Here is a 17,387-nt window from a genome sequence, read left to right as displayed (position 1 = left end):
TATTCAAGGCCGGCGCTTATTCGAGTAAAAATGGTACACCATTGATCTACGAATGGCAGGCGCAAAGCGTAAAACTGTGATGTTTACAACTGAAATGCAACACTGTACATGACAAAAACTAATGACTCAGATTTAAAATCTTTAAATTACGTATACCAGTTCGGAAGTCTTGTTCACGTTGAACAAGAGCAGGGAAGGTTAAAATTATCGAAGTGTTTCAGCAACGACCAATTGTCACCAGGATTGTAGCTTTGCAAGAAGCATGTATATAAAGCGGCACGTGCTAAAACCAGAAACACGCCAGAACAGCCCGGAAAACCCTTCGCTGGGCATGACTTACCCTAATCCTAACCATGAACTAAAGGCCTTGTCTGTGGGTGTTCACGTATTCCTGGTTTTGGAACATAAAGCAGCGTCAGTTGTTTCATTTTTTTATGGCGCAAACCACAAACATATTCTTTTGCCACCGGGCAAGAAAATTTGGTGTGCGCAATTCTCAGTGGCAAAACAAAATAGGAGGCGACGAAGATGACGGAAAAACTTCAAATATCTTGTCCAGTGCTAGTCCCTTAATTTACTCTTCCGATCATTACGCGAAGTGAGAGTCCTTCTTGGCACGCTTGGCGTGTTTTTAAATTTGTCAATAAAACCAACGAACTCTTTCAAGGGTCTTTCTCCCTCAGATCCCCGGCCCTACTGTTGTCCTGTTCATGTAAATGCCTTTGCCGTCTTTTTTCGCTAGACGTTCTTCGGAGAATGCCTTGGCGGGGAGGGGCGGGAGGGTGGGGGGTGGGTTAATAAGTGATCACGAGAAAGTTTTTCGGGAGCCCACGAACCTCCGATCCGTAAATCATCGGGAAAATGACATGATTTTTTGAGGCCCGAAATTTTCGTGCAATTTGAGAAACACGAAAAAGTGTTTTTCGGGAGTTTTAAGGATCTCTTTTTGGGCCCGAACAGTTTTCGCGACTGCGGTGCCTGGATACGGAGCGTGCACAAAGACACAGAAACGGTTGCTAAGCATTGTCATTCACAGAACCTCCGTTTCTTTTGGTCACGTTGTACGTTATGTCATTTAAAAAGAACACGTGACCCTGGGGACGAGGATGGTTGCTAAGGTAAATTATTTCCACGCATACTTTAACACACACGCAAAGTTTCGAGCAAGTATAATTTTATGACACAAAATTGTTATGAACATTTAAAGTGCAAAGGGGTTCTGCTCCCCAACAGCTCCGATAAGGGTGATTGCATTTACTTCTTCTTTAATACAAGGAACGCTTAACTAGTTTGACTGCTATGATCTATGATCGACTATAGATATAGACATAAAAAATGTGCATCTTTATTAGACACGTAAATCATGAGGTGGTTTGGCTCTCGCCTTAACATGCTTTTGCATCTTACTGTCCCTTAATTTGCACCGATTTACGTCTAAGACGAGCTTCTCCACTATTAAACAATTAGATTACGAGCCCGAGTTTTCTATGAACGAATGCGACCGTGTTCTATCGGCGATAACAGTTCACCACTAAAATTTTCTCATTTCCAATAGAACACGGCCGAGTTTCTACGAATACGAATTAGGTTATTTCCACTGACAATTCGCCGTTGCCGATAACTAAGAAACGAAAAAAATACTATTAATATCATTTTGCCATAGCTTTTAGTATCTAAGCATTGTATTAAATTGTGTCTGATTAATGCTAACAGAAAACTTATTAAATACCGAAATCGTAACTGGGAACTAGCTATAGTCAATAGCATATTAATTGTCAACTGATACAGAAATAATTACTATTCAACTAACACGGTCACCCGACAAGTGCATGGGCCAAAGCTTTAATGAGCAGCTAGTTGTCGAATGGCCTAACCCTCTACTCTGTCTGATGCCTATCCCAGGCCTACACGTTATGTGTTTCGGTCAATAGAAACACGCAAAATCTTTCTAATCAAAGGCGTGTCTCAAAACTTAAGGTTCTTGTTATCAATCCTTGCCTATTCTGAACCACAATTTTATACCTTTAGCCGGATCTAAATGTGGTGATAACCACCTACCTAAAAATTGCTTATGTAATAACAAATTCTTTAACATTCAATGTAATCTAAGCTTGTACTACTGAAAGAACTATAACGCTAAACAGATATGTCCAGGATTGAACGCTAATGAGATGCACTCTATTCATATAATAAGCAACAAAAAGCGCCCTCATGGATAAAAGCTCACCCAAACACACGTAATTCCGTCAAGTAGTATGAAAATGGTCGATAACAAACATAAATGAAGTACTTATTAAACAATACCTACGTTCAATCCTGGATATAAGTGACACTTGACAATGGATTTAGGGTTGAATTGTGCTTAAAATAAGTGCTAAACACCTTTACAGGACTGTTGTAGGCAAGTTTCCTTAAAAATTCAAGCATGGTTTCCATGTAATCGTCCTGATCGTGCAAATCGTGGGGCGTCCCAGTCATTTCAAAATAGGTTTAAGCGCTAGGGACGGCATACGACTGAAAACACTACTGAGCATTTCGAAAGATGGATTTCGAAAGATGCCGAAAGATCAGGTCAAAAGATAGTCGCTATGTAGGTAACACTGTAAAAGTGCTGCAAGACTCTCGCCCAAGAAATGTTATCGGACCTACATGTAGACCTCAGTCTCACTTTTGAGTTGATCGAGGCGCTTACATGGAATCCAAAAGTTGCCCGGATTGTTTCTACTATTCAGGCTAAACATTTATGTTAAGAGGTATAATATAAATATCAAATTATCATAGTTAATTACATGTTTTTTGAGACGACTCCGACGATCTTTAGGCCTGCGATGCAGCCGGACATGTCACAAAATCCTCGGTGGTTTAGACTCGTCAGATTCTGTTTGTTTTGGAAAAGTCTCGACAATTTCTCAAGTTTTCCCGGCGAAATTTGCATAACTTTGCATTACAGGTTAAGTCATTTTCATGGTCCATACTCTTATCGACCATAACTTTGGACCGATGCGCGCACGAGAAATTTCCAAGATATTGTATACAAACTGTTGGTAAACTTAACGTTTAAAATAAACACATTGAAATAGTACTGATATGGTTATCACAAAAAGGTGATTAAGTACTCAGGATAACACTGATTGTCGTAGAACACAACAAAGATTGTCGGGTACAAAATGTGATCCACCACGCTGTCATAGAGTTTCTCTGGATTATTTGGGTTCTTTGGAGGTGGCACCAAAAGGTTCGATTTTCCCACTGTGTACTCACCTACCAGGACTCTAACCTGGTACATGTACCGAAATCCATTAGCATCTTGTGTTGAATGTACCTCGGTGCAACTGGCTGAGTTTAAGGCATCCGAAACGAAGTATACGCCTCTTCCATACCTTAACCCTGAAAGAAATGTAATAAACAAAACAGTAATAAAATGGTCACTGGAAACTGTGTAAGGTGAATAATAATAATAATAATAATAATAATAATAATAATAATAATAATAATAATAATAATAATAATAATAATAATAATAATAATAACAACTTTATTCTCGTGTCAAATCTGTAGTAGCTGAGGGGAAAAGTCCCCTCTACTAATTGTGGACACCTAACCTGCCTAACTAAAAACGTAATTAATATATATATAAAATAGAAAATATTTATATACATTTAAAAAAACCTAAGTAGAAATATATTAAAATTCTGTTTCTTTAACTATATTAAAATATAAAAATTAAAATTATGTTAAAAGTAAAAATTATGTCATGTAATGTTGGCTGCGAGTCATTCTTGACATAGTTTGCATCCCCGACAGTCACTGATATTAGCAGCCAGCGCAGTGAGGTCCCGACCACGTATAACGCATTTAAATTGCTTCAAAGAGGGTAAATTTCTTAGTCTAGGTGTGAGAGCATTCCAAAGTTTGGGCCCTAGGTATCGAAGAGAGTGTTTGCCAAATGTTACCGAAGAGAATCGGTGTTGAGTAACCGAATCGGGGTTTAGTAACCTAATTTATGTAATTCAGTGAAGCCCGAACAGTAAAATATAGGAAAAAGAACATTTATTAAAACCAAAACCTCTCTCTCATAGCAAACATGTATTATGTCATTATATCGAGGTTTCACTGTTGTAGGCTCTTGGTAATTCCTTGCAAGGAGATCATACAATTTATGTAAAAGATGGATGTTTTTGACATTTGCAATGAAACACATAAATTTTATACAACAAACTACGTATACACGTACATACAGCATTTGTTGCAAAGATTGTGACACAAAATCTAAGCTTTCATATATTTTTAATTAAAATAATGTTTAATCCGACTAGGCAATACTTCTTGAAAATGTAGACTAAAATCCTAAGTCATTTGGATGAAACTAAAACCACAGTGTGGACATGGCTTATCTAAGTGAAATTAATCAGATGTCACATGGACTGGGGTTGCCCAGTCCATGTCATCAACATATCAACCTAAGGAAAATATCAGCCAGTATTCTCCTACCATGCATGTCTTGTACACCACAATAACTTCTGTTGAAACCCATTTCATTTATTTGTTTAACAGCACTGGCTTTAGTCGCGTGAAAAAGCACTCGTTCAATGCTTCCATTTGCCTTATCCATTTGCTGCTTTCGTATCGCATATCTATTGAAAAGAACTGGATTGTGGATTCGCTCTATCTTCACGATTTGGTTATCGCATGTTCGCTGAAATCGTTCCTGGACAGCTTGGTACTCCTGTTCATCTCTTAAAGGATCCAGCTGAAAAATATTTACTATCTTTTCATTACCCTGCGGATCCTTCGGTTGGGGAGTCCATTGATTTCGCAGTTGGACACCTAGAAAGAATGAAATTAATTTTTTAATAGCTCACATTAAAGAAATGCGGGTAGCACGCCCGTAGCACATATGACATGTGCATTTGATATACTCGCAACTAATGAGATTGATTGAATGATTAATTGATAAATTGATTGATCCATAAATTTATCGATTCGTTGATTCAATTATTGATTCATTGATTCAATTATTGATTCATTGATTCAATGATTGATTGACCCACCAACCAGCTGACCGACTCGTTACCCAGGCGCAGCCGGTTCATAATACTTGGCTTCACACTAGAGCTCTTAAGAAGAATCTAAGTGCACTTGCAACCTACTTTGAGTGTAAAGGGGTAAAACGTTCTTACTTGAACTTTTCTTGGTGACCATGGAAACTTTCGTAGTTCAAAGAAGCCGAAGTACGCCGCCAAGTATGGTATACACCACACTTGAGAGTGCACTTGACCAATAGGAAATGGAAGCCAAATGAAGGCGGCATGTAGCGTTGTTACGATGCTGAAGATGATTGGCAGCTTGTACCTCAAGTAATACACTTTGTCATCAAGCTTGAAGCCAAGTTTTGGTTAGTGCGACTTGGGATTTTCAATTCAACGCGCTTGAGTCAAGTGCTTACTCAGTTGAAATTAACTTAGCTTCTAGTGTGAAGCCAAGTAATATGTATGTATGCATGTATGCATGCATTCATATATACATACATAGACTTTATTTTCTCTCGAATTTAAGAGAAGCCTATATAATAGCTAATATTATTATAAAAATGTAAATATGAATAAAATATACCAAAATAGGTTACAAAAATACGTAACACACTTCAGAGGAAACTAGTATCTACAAATATATAGCGAAAAAGAAATCTATATTTGTATAAGGAAGAAAAAGGTGTCTAAACAAAAGTCATGTCCTGAATATTCCTATTAAACTCTGTGAAATCACTTGTTCTAGTACAGTCTGGTAAAGCATTTCATTGCTTAGCTGAAAAACGTGAAAGTTACTATGATAGATAGATAGATAGTTTATTGATATTCTTACATGACAGTCTAAAAACTGAATTGCGTAAAAATTTACAGAGATAAATTATTAAAAATACAACTATTAAAATCAATTATAACTATATTAAAAATACAACTATTAAAATCTATTATAACTATATTAAAAATTTGACAGAAGGAAAAAACTATGTTTAAAACGATTTGTTCGAGCCTTACATGCTTGAAAATGACGTTGAAAATATTACTGTCTGAAAATATTAAAAAGTTACTGTCCAAGCTATTTCAAATGAAACCACGAGAGCGTTTACCTGTTGCTATTCATTCATTCATTTTAAAAATATTTACGAATACAGTCAACTCTCGTTATAGCGGACACGCTCGGGGCGTCGTTTTGTGTCCGTTATAGCGAGAGTCCGTAATAGCGGGAGTCATTTACAGTCAAACCTCTTTCGCCGGGGATCTGGATTTTGTCCGTAATAGCGAGTGTCCGCAATAGCGGGTTGTCCGCAAGGCGAGAGTTGACTGTACTCTGCGCTCTGTTTGTGTAAAGTACTTATTTTTGTGTAATTCAGCCGTTTGGCTCGGAGCGAGTAGAAACCGTACAATTTACCCGGAAAGTGTTGAACATTGCAAAACAACGACTTGTTTTCTAGATATTACACTTTTTGTTTATTTTGGGAATCGAAACAAAAATTGCAAGCCCAGCAAGAATGTCACGAGTCAAGGCACGAGACACATGTCATCGCACCAGAGGAATAACCTGCTGAATCGTGCAGTCATGTATGCTCTATTTCTTGCTATTTCTTGCTATGAATCACTACCTTAGCTTAGTTAATTTCAAGTAAGCACTTGGCTCAGGTGCGCTTAAAAATCTAAAGTTATATTTTACAAAATCTGGCCTCACACTTGATGACAAAGTATATTACTGTCAATCATCTACAGAATCGTGACAGTGCTGCACGCCGCTTTCATTTGGCTTCCATTTCCTATTGGTCAAGTGCACTCTCAAGTGTGGTGTAGACCATACTTGGCGGCGTACCTTGGCTTCTTTGAAATACGAAAGTTTCCATGGTCACCAAGTAAAGTTCAAGTAAGTACGTTTTACCCCTTCACACTTAAAGTAGGTTGCAAGTGCACTTAGACTATACTTACGAACTCTAGTTTGAAGCCAATTACTGACTGGTGCAAAACTCGGATTTGATCTGTCGGACGACGCTTAACGGAGAAATACAACGGGATGGCTTTTCAGGACCCTCTCAGAGAACTCTCAGAGGACCCTCCTGAAAACCACCCCCTAGGTGATTGGAGGCCTTCTCTTAAAATATTATTTATTATTATTACTAGTAATACGTGACTCGCAGGGCCTCGCGAAGATCTGGGTTGGGGAGGGGGGGGGGGGTTATAAATAAGGAGTGGATTATTTGAAGTTGAACATTAATTGAATTGTACATATTCAATTTTCCACAGTAGGCAGGAAGATATATTTGTAAGAAATTTTATTTCAACGGGCATGGCCGCGACACCCTCCTTCCCAGGGTCTACTCCGCTTTAAAGATGGTGGCTTTTTCTGGTTCGTAAAGAGGTATAAAGCGTTGGGAAGCGCAGGCTATTTTCAAAATCATCGACAAATTATTGGATAGTCGCATTTTGGACATTTATTTGATGGCATAAAAAAAAAGAAGAACGAACGGCAGGAGGATTCGAAGCCTCCGCCCGCGCGCCCCTGATGGCGATGAAAGGTTTATAGCCTGAATAGGCGTTGAGGGAGTATTATGTGGAAATCAATGTTATTTTAATCCGAAAAGAAAAACGATAAAAATGAAAGGCTCAGGATTCGAACCCACAAAAAAAAAGAAAAAAAAAAGAAAAACAAAAAACTCTAGCCGGATTCGAACCCCCGACCTCAGGTCCGAAGATCTGATTTCAAGTTCGACGGCTTACCATTAGGCCACCAGCGCGCGGCGGCCGTGTGACGTCATTTCCGCCACACACCAAGCTCACAAATATATATAGAAATATATATGACCGTAAACTCCACACGAGATTTCATCCCGCCTGATCCCTTTGAGGGACAAAATTATACACCCCGCTACGCTCGGCCTTCGGCCTCGCTTCGCGAGGAATTATTACTATTAGGAGAGCGTGACTAGATAATCGTGACGTTGCGTTTTATGTCAGTTATATGAGTGATAGATGTCAAAGACAAGAAGCGCACGCGATTTGGTCGAAGGTTTTGCGAGGCTGTAGTTTTCCGGAGCCATGTTGTACATAAGACACGTTAAATGTACAGTCGAAGCTCTCTTAACGGACACTCTCCTAGGCGGACAGCTCTACTAACGGCCGGCTTGTTTGAAACCCCGTTTCAACTACCATACAAACTCTGTATTTTTACATTCTCGTTAGCGGACATTCCCGTAAGCGGCCGCGGACACTTTCAGAGATCACGACTGACTTAGACTTTTTCTTTGTTTTTAAGCTCCCGTAGGAGGACACCCCAAAGAAAAACCTTTTAACAACCTCTGTATCTTGCTTTTTTATCAAATAACTTCACATCACCGTTCGTCACAATGATTTTACAGTAATTACAGTACCATATTTCAGTGTTCGTTTTGTCGTCATCCACGTCTGTCCGTTATTGTTAGCTGGACAAGCTCCCGTAAGCGGCCATCTATCCCCTACAACCCCAATGGCCGCTTACGAGAACCATTCTCGTAAGCGGCCAGCTCCAGTTACGGACACTTTTTTCGCGTTCCGAGGGTGTCCGCTTACGAGAGCTTCGACTATATTAAAAAGTTGTGTTATGAAGAATATGCCTCATCATCGTTGCAACTACGGCATGTGCTAAAACCCGAAACCACGAAACGAAACGAGCAAAACGAAACCGCCTAAACAACCGAAACGGCCGAAACGAAACAAAATCACCGAAACAAGCAAAACCCATTACCATTATTGAGAGCTAACCGTAAACAGGCTAACCGAAGTGCGTAGTAGGCTAACCGGAGTGCATAGTAGGCTAACCGGAGTGTATAATACGGTAAGTGGCAGAAATCTTGAAGTTTTGCTTGTTTCGGTGAGTTCGTTTCGTTTCGCTCGTTTCGGTTGTTTCAGCAGTTTCGGTGGTTTCGTTGTTTCGGGTTTTAGTACTTGCCATTAGCATCGCATCGTCTCGATTTGGATTTTTATAAGGCTATTTTGGATTACGCGCTCGGTTGTAGAACTTCGTACAGTATTTGGACTGTTTGCGGTGGTAAACGTTCAGGAAAGTTATGGTCAAGGTTTGTTATTCTTATCGCTTCGCATAATTATATTTTCTTTCATGGTTTTGTGGTTGTCTATTTTTTGACGCACAATTATTCGTCGGAGTCGTTCGACGGGCGTAAGGAAATCGAATCAACAAGAAGGTCTTGGAGGTTGTAGAGCGCGTGTTAAGGGTTTTGCTTTACATCGCACGATTATGCCGTTAACAGGAGAGTCAGAAGAGCTTAACGATAATAAAGAGCGAATTATAGAACTTAAACGGGAAAAGAGGAACAAAATGTGTTAAGGATACTAGCCAAAAGTAATTATTATTTTTAACTCCGTTATTCTTTATCTCGATACAACAATAGTTATACGTATTGATCCTAGCTACGAACCTAGTTACAGTGTTTATATATGTTTATCTTCGTTTTCATTGGTTTTGTAATCGGACCTTTTAGCGTCCCCACGCGCATATATAAGCCGCGTTTAGCGTCCTTTTAAAGATAGTTTTGCAAGATTCGAGTTTATCACAAGTACTTTCGTTAGACGTATTCTTAACCTTTGGCACAAGCGGGACCGATATGTAAGTAACTTTTTAATTTGTTTAGTTTTAATCACATAGTAATCGGGCGAAAGTACACGAATGAACGTTTATTGTACAGTTTTAATTGATTTATAATCGCAAAATGAGTAAATTGGATCAAACACTTTGTGGATCATGGAGTGAACGCCCACCATTGAAAATAGCAACTTAAGTACTTTGGGCTGTAAATCAGCCACACGTATCTATAGTGTATTTGTTATGTTAGAATCTTGCTCGTTTACTTTTTAAATGTAGTTTATTCTAGTTTGTTTGTAATTTTATCCGCATTATTGTCGTTTAAAGTACGTAGTTTTGGGCACGCGTTTTGACCATGTGTTACGCAACGTTTCATCTAAATTGATTAGAATTTCGTTATATTGTTAATTTTCAGTTTACGATCGTTTATCCTTGATCGTTGATTCTTAAATCGAAGCAATAAATCGCCGTTAACCGTCAACTTTGGTTTTCCGTGGTTAATTTGCACCTTCGAAGACGACCCGTAAGATAGTCCCATCACCTCGTTACCACACGCCTTAAAGCGACACGCCTAGAAGTTTGTTTTGTTTTGCTTTCGTTTTGGCCCAGTCGCTGCAAGCGCCACAAAATGACTGCAGTTACGAAAACGCGACACAATGTGGTATGACTTTTGCGCGAGTGGCAAAGATCCCGAGTTGATTCAAAGCGAAGTTCACACTTTGTGGATATGCCTTGCTGTCATGGACGAGCTACAAAAGACTTATTTACACTTAACAGACAACGACAGCAAAAAGTCGGTCGCGGAAGAAATAGAAGCTTTGGAGAACAAAACAAACAATGCTATCATAAAGGCCGAACGTGTGGCAAAGGAAATCTTGGAGAAGAAACACGTGGATGCAAGTAAAGAAGTATTGCCGCAAACTCCCCCGATGAATATACCTCTTCAGTCAGTACATTCGCCTGCTTACAGCCACTCGTCGTGTAGTTCCCAGGGTTTCTCCTTCCCGGCCCCCCAGAGCGAGAGAAGGGGGCTGGGAGAGAGAGAGAGAGAGACCCTGGGAACGAGGTTGCGTCAGGTGCTCAAAACCCAGGTAACGGTAGCCAGCGACTTAAGCCTTTAAAAGAAAAGTAAATTCGAAGATTTCTGGGAGATGTTTTTGAGTCTTGTCAACCAGGGAAGGAAGCCGTCAACTATTAAAATGGCAAGATGGAGACAGAGTCTTACAGAAACTGTCGGTCTAAGGGTTACGGAACCCGAATATACTGAAGCTAAAGATATTCTTCAGTCGAAATTTGGTGGCGAGCGACGAAAGCTACAGGCATACATGGACCATATCGAAAAGATGCCCCCCTTGAAGAGTGCTGAGCGGTTTGCTGATCTTGTTTGAATAGCAGTTGTTAAGTTGCAGGCAGAAGGGCGTGGTGGAGAGCTTGGTGATGGTACACTGCACAGTTTGTTAGTTAAAAAGTTGACAGACAGTCAGGTTGAAAGTTACAGTCGCTGGTTGAGAGAACATAAGAAAGACAAGTCGGTCTTAACCTTGAGGGATTGGTTGAAGGAGGAAGTGAGGGTCCGAGTCGAGGCAGTGGAAATGGCACATGGGATTGAGGCTGAGCCTGTTGGAGGTGCTGTGGATGGTGGTAAGCATGGTGAAAGAGGTCGTGGAAGCAGGAGTTTTTTCGGTGAAAATGGTAACTTTGGTACAGAAACACCCTTTCTGAGAAGCAAGCCACCATGTGCATACTGTAAAAGAAACCATGAAGTGTGGAGCTGCAGACGCTTTCAGAATCTGGGTGTGAAGGAGCGTTGGAATATCGCAAAGGATATAGAGATTACTTCATGGAAAATGCGCGCGTACGAGTTTTATTCACGAGTTGAGTAGTGTCAGAAAACGAACGAGTGAGCGTAGCGAACGAGTGAGTTTTCTGATACGTATCAACGAGTGAATAAAAATCGTACAAAGCATTTTCCATGCTGTAATATGTTTATTTCATAGGTACTGAGATTTTCTTTTCCGTGCTACTGAGTGGGAGACAAATTTATTTGCACAAATAAATGACACTGTAAAGCCATTCAAGTGCTCAACAACTGAGTAAATCAAAGATCTGCAGCATTCAACATTTTTTAGTTAAGTCAAATGTCTATTAATAAAGGAAGCCATGCCAATAACAAAGTTAAGTCAAGAAGATAAATCACAATTTATTTCAGTTAATTTATTTTCCGTCGGTCGCAAACATTTTCGGCGGTACGGTTCTGACATCGCTGCAGTCTGATCCCGTTCTAGTTTTTGTTTGTCTTTCATTGAACTCCAAGTACTCGACTCCGCTTGCCGTTTTCAGTAGCTTACTCCTCAGCACATATCACGATGTTCTTGGCACCCACGGAGTCCGAAGTGAAGAGTGTTGTTTAGCCAGAGCGTGTTTAGAAGTGCCTCGGGACTACACATACCGAGCAAACCCTTCTCGCACAATATTTTCAACTCTTCGCTTGTCAAAGCTATCGACGCTTTCGGTATATTTCCTTTTCCTTGCTTTTTAGCTGCTTTTGTTTAGACTGTAGAACTTTCCTGGTTTTCTCAAACACCAAGTCGTTGATTATACGATTATACTTACAGAATAGCTCTTTTTCTTCAGGTGTCTTTCGAAGCTAGCCACTAAACTTCGAAGAGAAGTCGGCTCGTATTTATTTCCGTCTTTGGTGCGGACGGCAATGAAGAATTGGCTGATGTATTCATTCAGCTTAACAGCCGAAATATCTTCTATTTTTCTGTCTTCGTTCTTCGTTATCAAAAATCTTTCAAGCAATTTTACATCTCGTTCAGTTTTTTGAGCGGTGTTTTTGTTTTCCTGTTCTAAAATGAATTCTTTAACTGAAGAAACAGAAGCAAACCTTCCCTCGGCCATTTTTCAAAGCGCGGGTTTTCTTGTCAGCAACGGCTGTGGGATGACGTTTCCTTCAATACGTTCATTCATCACCAGTGAAAATTCGTCGTTCGCGTTGCTAATTGGACGAACGATATTTTTTCACAATGAAATTTTGTCGTTCGTGCTCCTGATTGGCTAAGCTCTGAATCAGTACGATTTTTACTCCCTACGATTTTCATGAGTAAATCTCAGTACCTATGTAATAAAAACGGCTTTGTTTTCGTTGCTTGGCAAGTGATCACGAATTTCTCGACTATGTAACATTAACGATTGCACGCGAAATAACCGTTGCTTGTTGCATGGCTTTGCACAGGGAGGGGGCACTAACTCATGCACACACATCGACCTCCAAGCAGGAGACAGCAACCGAGGCTTTTCCCCTTCGTACAGTGCCAGTATGGTTGAAGGCAAATGATCGCAAAGTAAGGTGAATGATATTTTTGATCATGGTTCTAACGAGACTTTTCTTAACGAAGAAGTCGCAGAAGTTCTTGGTCTCAAGGAAAGACACCAGACAGTTACAGGTAATGTTTTAAACAATGAAGTGGAAACATTTCAAACAATGCCATGAGATGTGACAATTGGGAGCCTTGATGGGGAGTTTAGTAAGGATATTAAAGTAAAGACTTGCCCTAAAAGGGTAACTGGAAACTACAAGGTAGAGACCTGGAAACAAAGGATAGATGGGCAAAGTTACATATGGAATGTAACTTTGCTGAACCTGCTCAAGGTGGACTTGTGGATTTGTTAATATGTGTGGACAATGCAGAGCTACATTTTTTGTAGAGCCGATGTACGTGAGGAGGAAGGAGGCCCAGTTGCTCGCCCTGGACCTTTGGGTTGGACATGGATTGGATAACCAGAAGGGAAGTAGTGGGCAGGAGCAAGGGCACTTGTCAGTCGCACTTAGTTTGCCCGGGAGCCCAATGTCAGCGTTGATGGTGTTTTCTGTGTTATTGACCGTACATAAAAGGGATTTTAAGTGATAGAAAACTGTGGAATTGAGGGACATGACACTGCGATTTTTACTGAAGATACTTGGACTTCCCATGCAAACTGTAACATTTTACTCCGACAGTATAGATGTGTTGTGGTGGATTCGGGGTCATGGGCGGAACTTTCGTCCCTTCATTGCCAATCGCATAAGGTATAGATAAAGATGGTGACCGAGCCATCGCAGTGGCAACATGTCGCCACAGAAGAAAACCCAGTTGATCTATGTACAAGAGGGGCAACACTAGATGAACAAATGGAGAACTCACTCTGGTGGCATGGACCAAAGTGGTTACTGTAAAAGGATAAGCAAAGTTGGCCTAAGATGGATCTTAGGAGTCGACCCGCTTCGTTGCCAGAAATGAAGTCGTCAAGTCGCAAGGAAGGGGTAGAAGATGTGCAAGTGTTCTTTCCTGTCGTGTACAGAGTCTGGCGAATCTAGAAGGGAAGAGAGGGAAGTGTGAGAATTGGAGGTTTGAACCCACTCGTTTTTCAAGCTGGATACGGCTACAAGCCAGGGTGTGGCGAGTCGTCTACAATATGCGTATCCCAAAGGACAGGGTGAATGGGCAGAAACTGTTGCCAGAAGAAATTGAAGATGCTGAGGAGGAAATCATTAGTCGAGCACAGTTGGAGGCATTTCCTGAAAAATATGAGGCATTGATGAGGAGAAAGGAAATTCCTAAAAAGAGTTCACTGGGCAAGCTATGTGCCTGGTTGGATTATCAAGGTGTAATGCTGTGTGGGGGTCGACTTCAATTCCCTGAATGTCTTCCTTACGATGTCCGGTTTCCTGTAATACTAGTATGGAAAGCCGTTACTGCTTAAAGCCTTTTGACTTATAAATCCTGGTCGAACCGGCTTTTAGTATTGGCGAGTTTGAAATCGTAGGTGGTCAGCTACGAAGATGTATTGATGAATTCTAGAATGCTATGGTTGAGTTATTCAGGGCTCTTCAGTTTTCGTTAGCGAGTTTTCATTTCTCGCTAGCGAATTTTTATTTTCTCACTAGCGAGTACTCATTTTCTCGCTAGCGAGTTTCCACTTTCTTGAAAGCGAGTTTACAATTTCTCGCTAGCGAGTTTATAAAATCTTGCTTGCAAGCTTTCATTTTCTCGCAGTTCTATACCCAGGCCTTCACCCAGAAGATGACGAGAAGTCCTGGGGATTAGTTAAAGTTCCAATATGGCTGGCGTTGAAGCTCCACCATCGCAAAAGAACATTTTTTAGCTTTATAACGACAAAATGGCTGAAGGACTTAATGGAGAAGCAAATTATTAGTTTTGTCAGCTAAATGAAGAGGAATGACAGTAACTCAAAAAAGTATCCAGGCGGCTAAGTGAATGTAAGTTTGTGTTCGTCGAGCGAAAGTCACTCAGTTCAGGCATAATCCAAAATGCTAGTTCAGTTAACAGCACAATTAATTTTAACACTTCTAAATGACGATTATTTCACTGCTATCGATAGAAGTTTGAAGCAAAGATTGTTCCGAGTAATTTTGCGGTTTTCTGCCGAGTTTTGTAAACTTTTAAACCTGCTTTTCAATCAGAAATAAACACCGACTCGAAACGGCACTATTAAAGCTATCGCTTATTGTTTTTGATTCCCTACTGGTAAACGCCCTTTGAAATTATTTTATAGTAATAAAGCTGATGTTTTCGGGCTTAAATATAGCTATGGCTCTTCTCAGAGCTCATTTTAGGCCGAGCCGCAGGCAAAAATATATTTACATCGTGATCAACTCTATTGCTGTATCATGTGGAAAGCTAAAGGAGCTACCCAATGAAATAGAGAAAGATCTCTTAACCAGTGACACAGTACTAGTTTCATTTAACTGATTTTGAATTATTGTGGTACCATCAGTATCTGCCAGGTGATTATTATAACTGTCCTCTGCTAAACATTCTCTTGAAGATGGCAACGTAGGAAGTGGTCAAACATTAACCGCCCGCTTATAAACTGCTTGAAGTTTCTTGTTTAAACCCTAGTCAGACCGGAGATCGGTCCACACGGTCTTTACCCATTTACAATATTTTTAATCTATGAGCAAAGGCCACCAAACATTCTGGCTTCGTGAAACATTTACCTGGGAACAATTTGATATGACATGTCATTGTTTTCAGAACTATATGTTTTATGGCAGCCATATTTTGGCCGGTGTGGTTTGACGACATCATTCGTACAAGGAAACTGTGCCTACTTCCTGAGATCTGTAATAAGCGATCAAGATTTTGATCGCTTAAATCGACAACCCTTCCCCAAGATTACAAAAGTATCGTGTTTGTTTTGCGAAGTGCTCTCGTGCTTCCACATGTACAATGGACTGACTCTGAGAGACGGAAATGAGTGACCACACTTAGTCTAAACTTACCGTTAATGGCAGTTTTCTTGGTAACTGTCAACTTGAATGGACTTTCCATGATCGGCTCCTCCCTTACTTTGATGGACACGCTGAATTCTCCTGTAACACTTGGTCTGTAAGATATGGAGTACCGGCCATCTTTCAAGTCCGTTACAACTGGCCGAATATCTGCAATTCCCTCCTGTTTAGATTTGATCTCGACATTGACGTTGTCGATTTCATTGTAAATCGTCTGGCCCCTTGAATTCTTTGTAAATACTGTAAAACAGCTTACTTCGCCAATCGTACTCTGTGTCAGTCTTGCACCTGATGCGACAGACAAAGACGGCTCGGTGTTGGTCATATACAGCTTTCCTGGAGCGAGATTGAAGGACAGCGCATCATTTGGAGTGTATTTAAACTCTGGACAATTGAACAAAGGGGTCTCTTTCTCTGCAATCTTTTCATCAAGCACTTGTGATATGTTTAACATTTCTTTTAAATTATTTTGTTGAAGAACATCACTGCCTAGGGCGGATAGGTTATCCATTCCTTGTATCTTTTCGGTAAGCTTAGACAACTGCTTGAAGAAATCATCATCATAGTTTGACTTTTCCCTCGTTAACAATTGGGTCACGCTTGCTTGGTGTTGGCGGATTGAATTTATGCTTAGTTCAGCCACCCTGTTGAGCTCTTTCATCGCTTGTTCGATGCTTTTGTTTGCCTTTGCTCTTCGTTTCTCAAGAGACGAAGTGTATCTTCTTAAACGAGAGCTGTTCTCTGCAACCTGTCTCATCTTTTTCTCAATAATCGCTTTCTGCTTCCTCGCTCCTTCTTCAAGAGACAAGATTTTGTGATAATTGTTGTCTCGATGTTCAAATATGACGCATTCAGAACATATGCAAATTTCGCACTGTTCGCAGTAAAACTTGACCTTTTCTTTATGACGCTTACAAGAGTCTTCCCTTTCTGAAACGAAATCATGGCTTCCACTTTCACTGTGGGTTTTTAAAATATCTCTCAGTTTCTTATATGCAAGGTTGGAGGGTAGGCTGTTGATGTCGTTGTTAGGACATTCGGTTATCTCTCGGCACGTCGGGCAACTCAAAGCTCGTCCACGCTGCTGTCGAAACCAACCATCCAGACAGGATTTGCAGAAAGTGTGTTGACATCTGAGAACTTTCGGTTCCTTGACATCGCTAAACTGCTCCTGACACACTGGGCATTCTATTTCTTTCTTGATATCATCGTAAAAGCTCTTACTCTGAGCCATATTTAATAGTGAACGTCAGGCTATTGTTCAAGGCATTTCTCGGAAAAGCGTAAGTGTTGTCACGATTCGTCCCCAGAGTCCATTGCGTCTTTCAGCCGGCGAAGCCTGGGCAAGAGAAACTTTCAATATTCTGATATCATGTGCAAACACGGGCTTTATCTCGATTCTTCTCGATTTTCAATTGTTTAAAAATGTCTTCAAGATACCGAAGATGACTTGGTGGGGGGGGGGGGG

The 17,387-nt window shown here is 40.4% G+C and overlaps 1 protein-coding gene and 1 pseudogene across 1 annotated transcript; both read right to left on the bottom strand.

Moving 5' to 3' along the window:
- Positions 1-1,323: 1,323 nt before the first annotated feature.
- Positions 1,324-17,308, bottom strand: LOC144649070 (tripartite motif-containing protein 2-like). Its single transcript, XM_078508540.1, has 3 exons — positions 15,911-17,308; positions 4,492-4,827; positions 1,324-3,387 (listed from the first exon to the last, which is right to left on the bottom strand). The coding sequence occupies exons 1-3, from the start codon at positions 17,151-17,153 to the stop codon at positions 3,095-3,097; spliced, it is 1,872 nt and encodes a 623-aa protein (XP_078364666.1). The 5' UTR covers positions 17,154-17,308; the 3' UTR covers positions 1,324-3,094.
- On the bottom strand, positions 11,491-12,747 carry LOC144649097 (uncharacterized protein KIAA1958-like; annotated as a pseudogene).
- Positions 17,309-17,387: the final 79 nt, after the last annotated feature.

This window comes from Oculina patagonica, chromosome 4 (assembly GCF_052425735.1).
Source record: "Oculina patagonica isolate OP01 chromosome 4, crgOcupat, whole genome shotgun sequence".
NCBI classification, from domain to species: Eukaryota; Metazoa; Cnidaria; class Anthozoa; order Scleractinia; family Oculinidae; genus Oculina; species Oculina patagonica.
The sequence above is the reverse complement of the archived record's forward strand: the minus strand, read 5'-3'. Positions and strand labels throughout refer to the sequence as shown.

Coding starts and splice junctions, on each gene's coding strand:
- LOC144649070 (XM_078508540.1), bottom strand. CDS start 17,153: ATGGCTCAGAGTAAGAGCTTTTACGATGATATCAAGAAAGAAATAGAA. Junction 4,828..15,910: donor CAAGAAAACTGCCATTAACG/GTAAGTTTAGAC, acceptor CATTCTTTCTAG/GTGTCCAACTGCGAAATCAA. Junction 3,388..4,491: donor TGGTGTACAAGACATGCATG/GTAGGAGAATAC, acceptor CATTTCTTTCAG/GGTTAAGGTATGGAAGAGGC.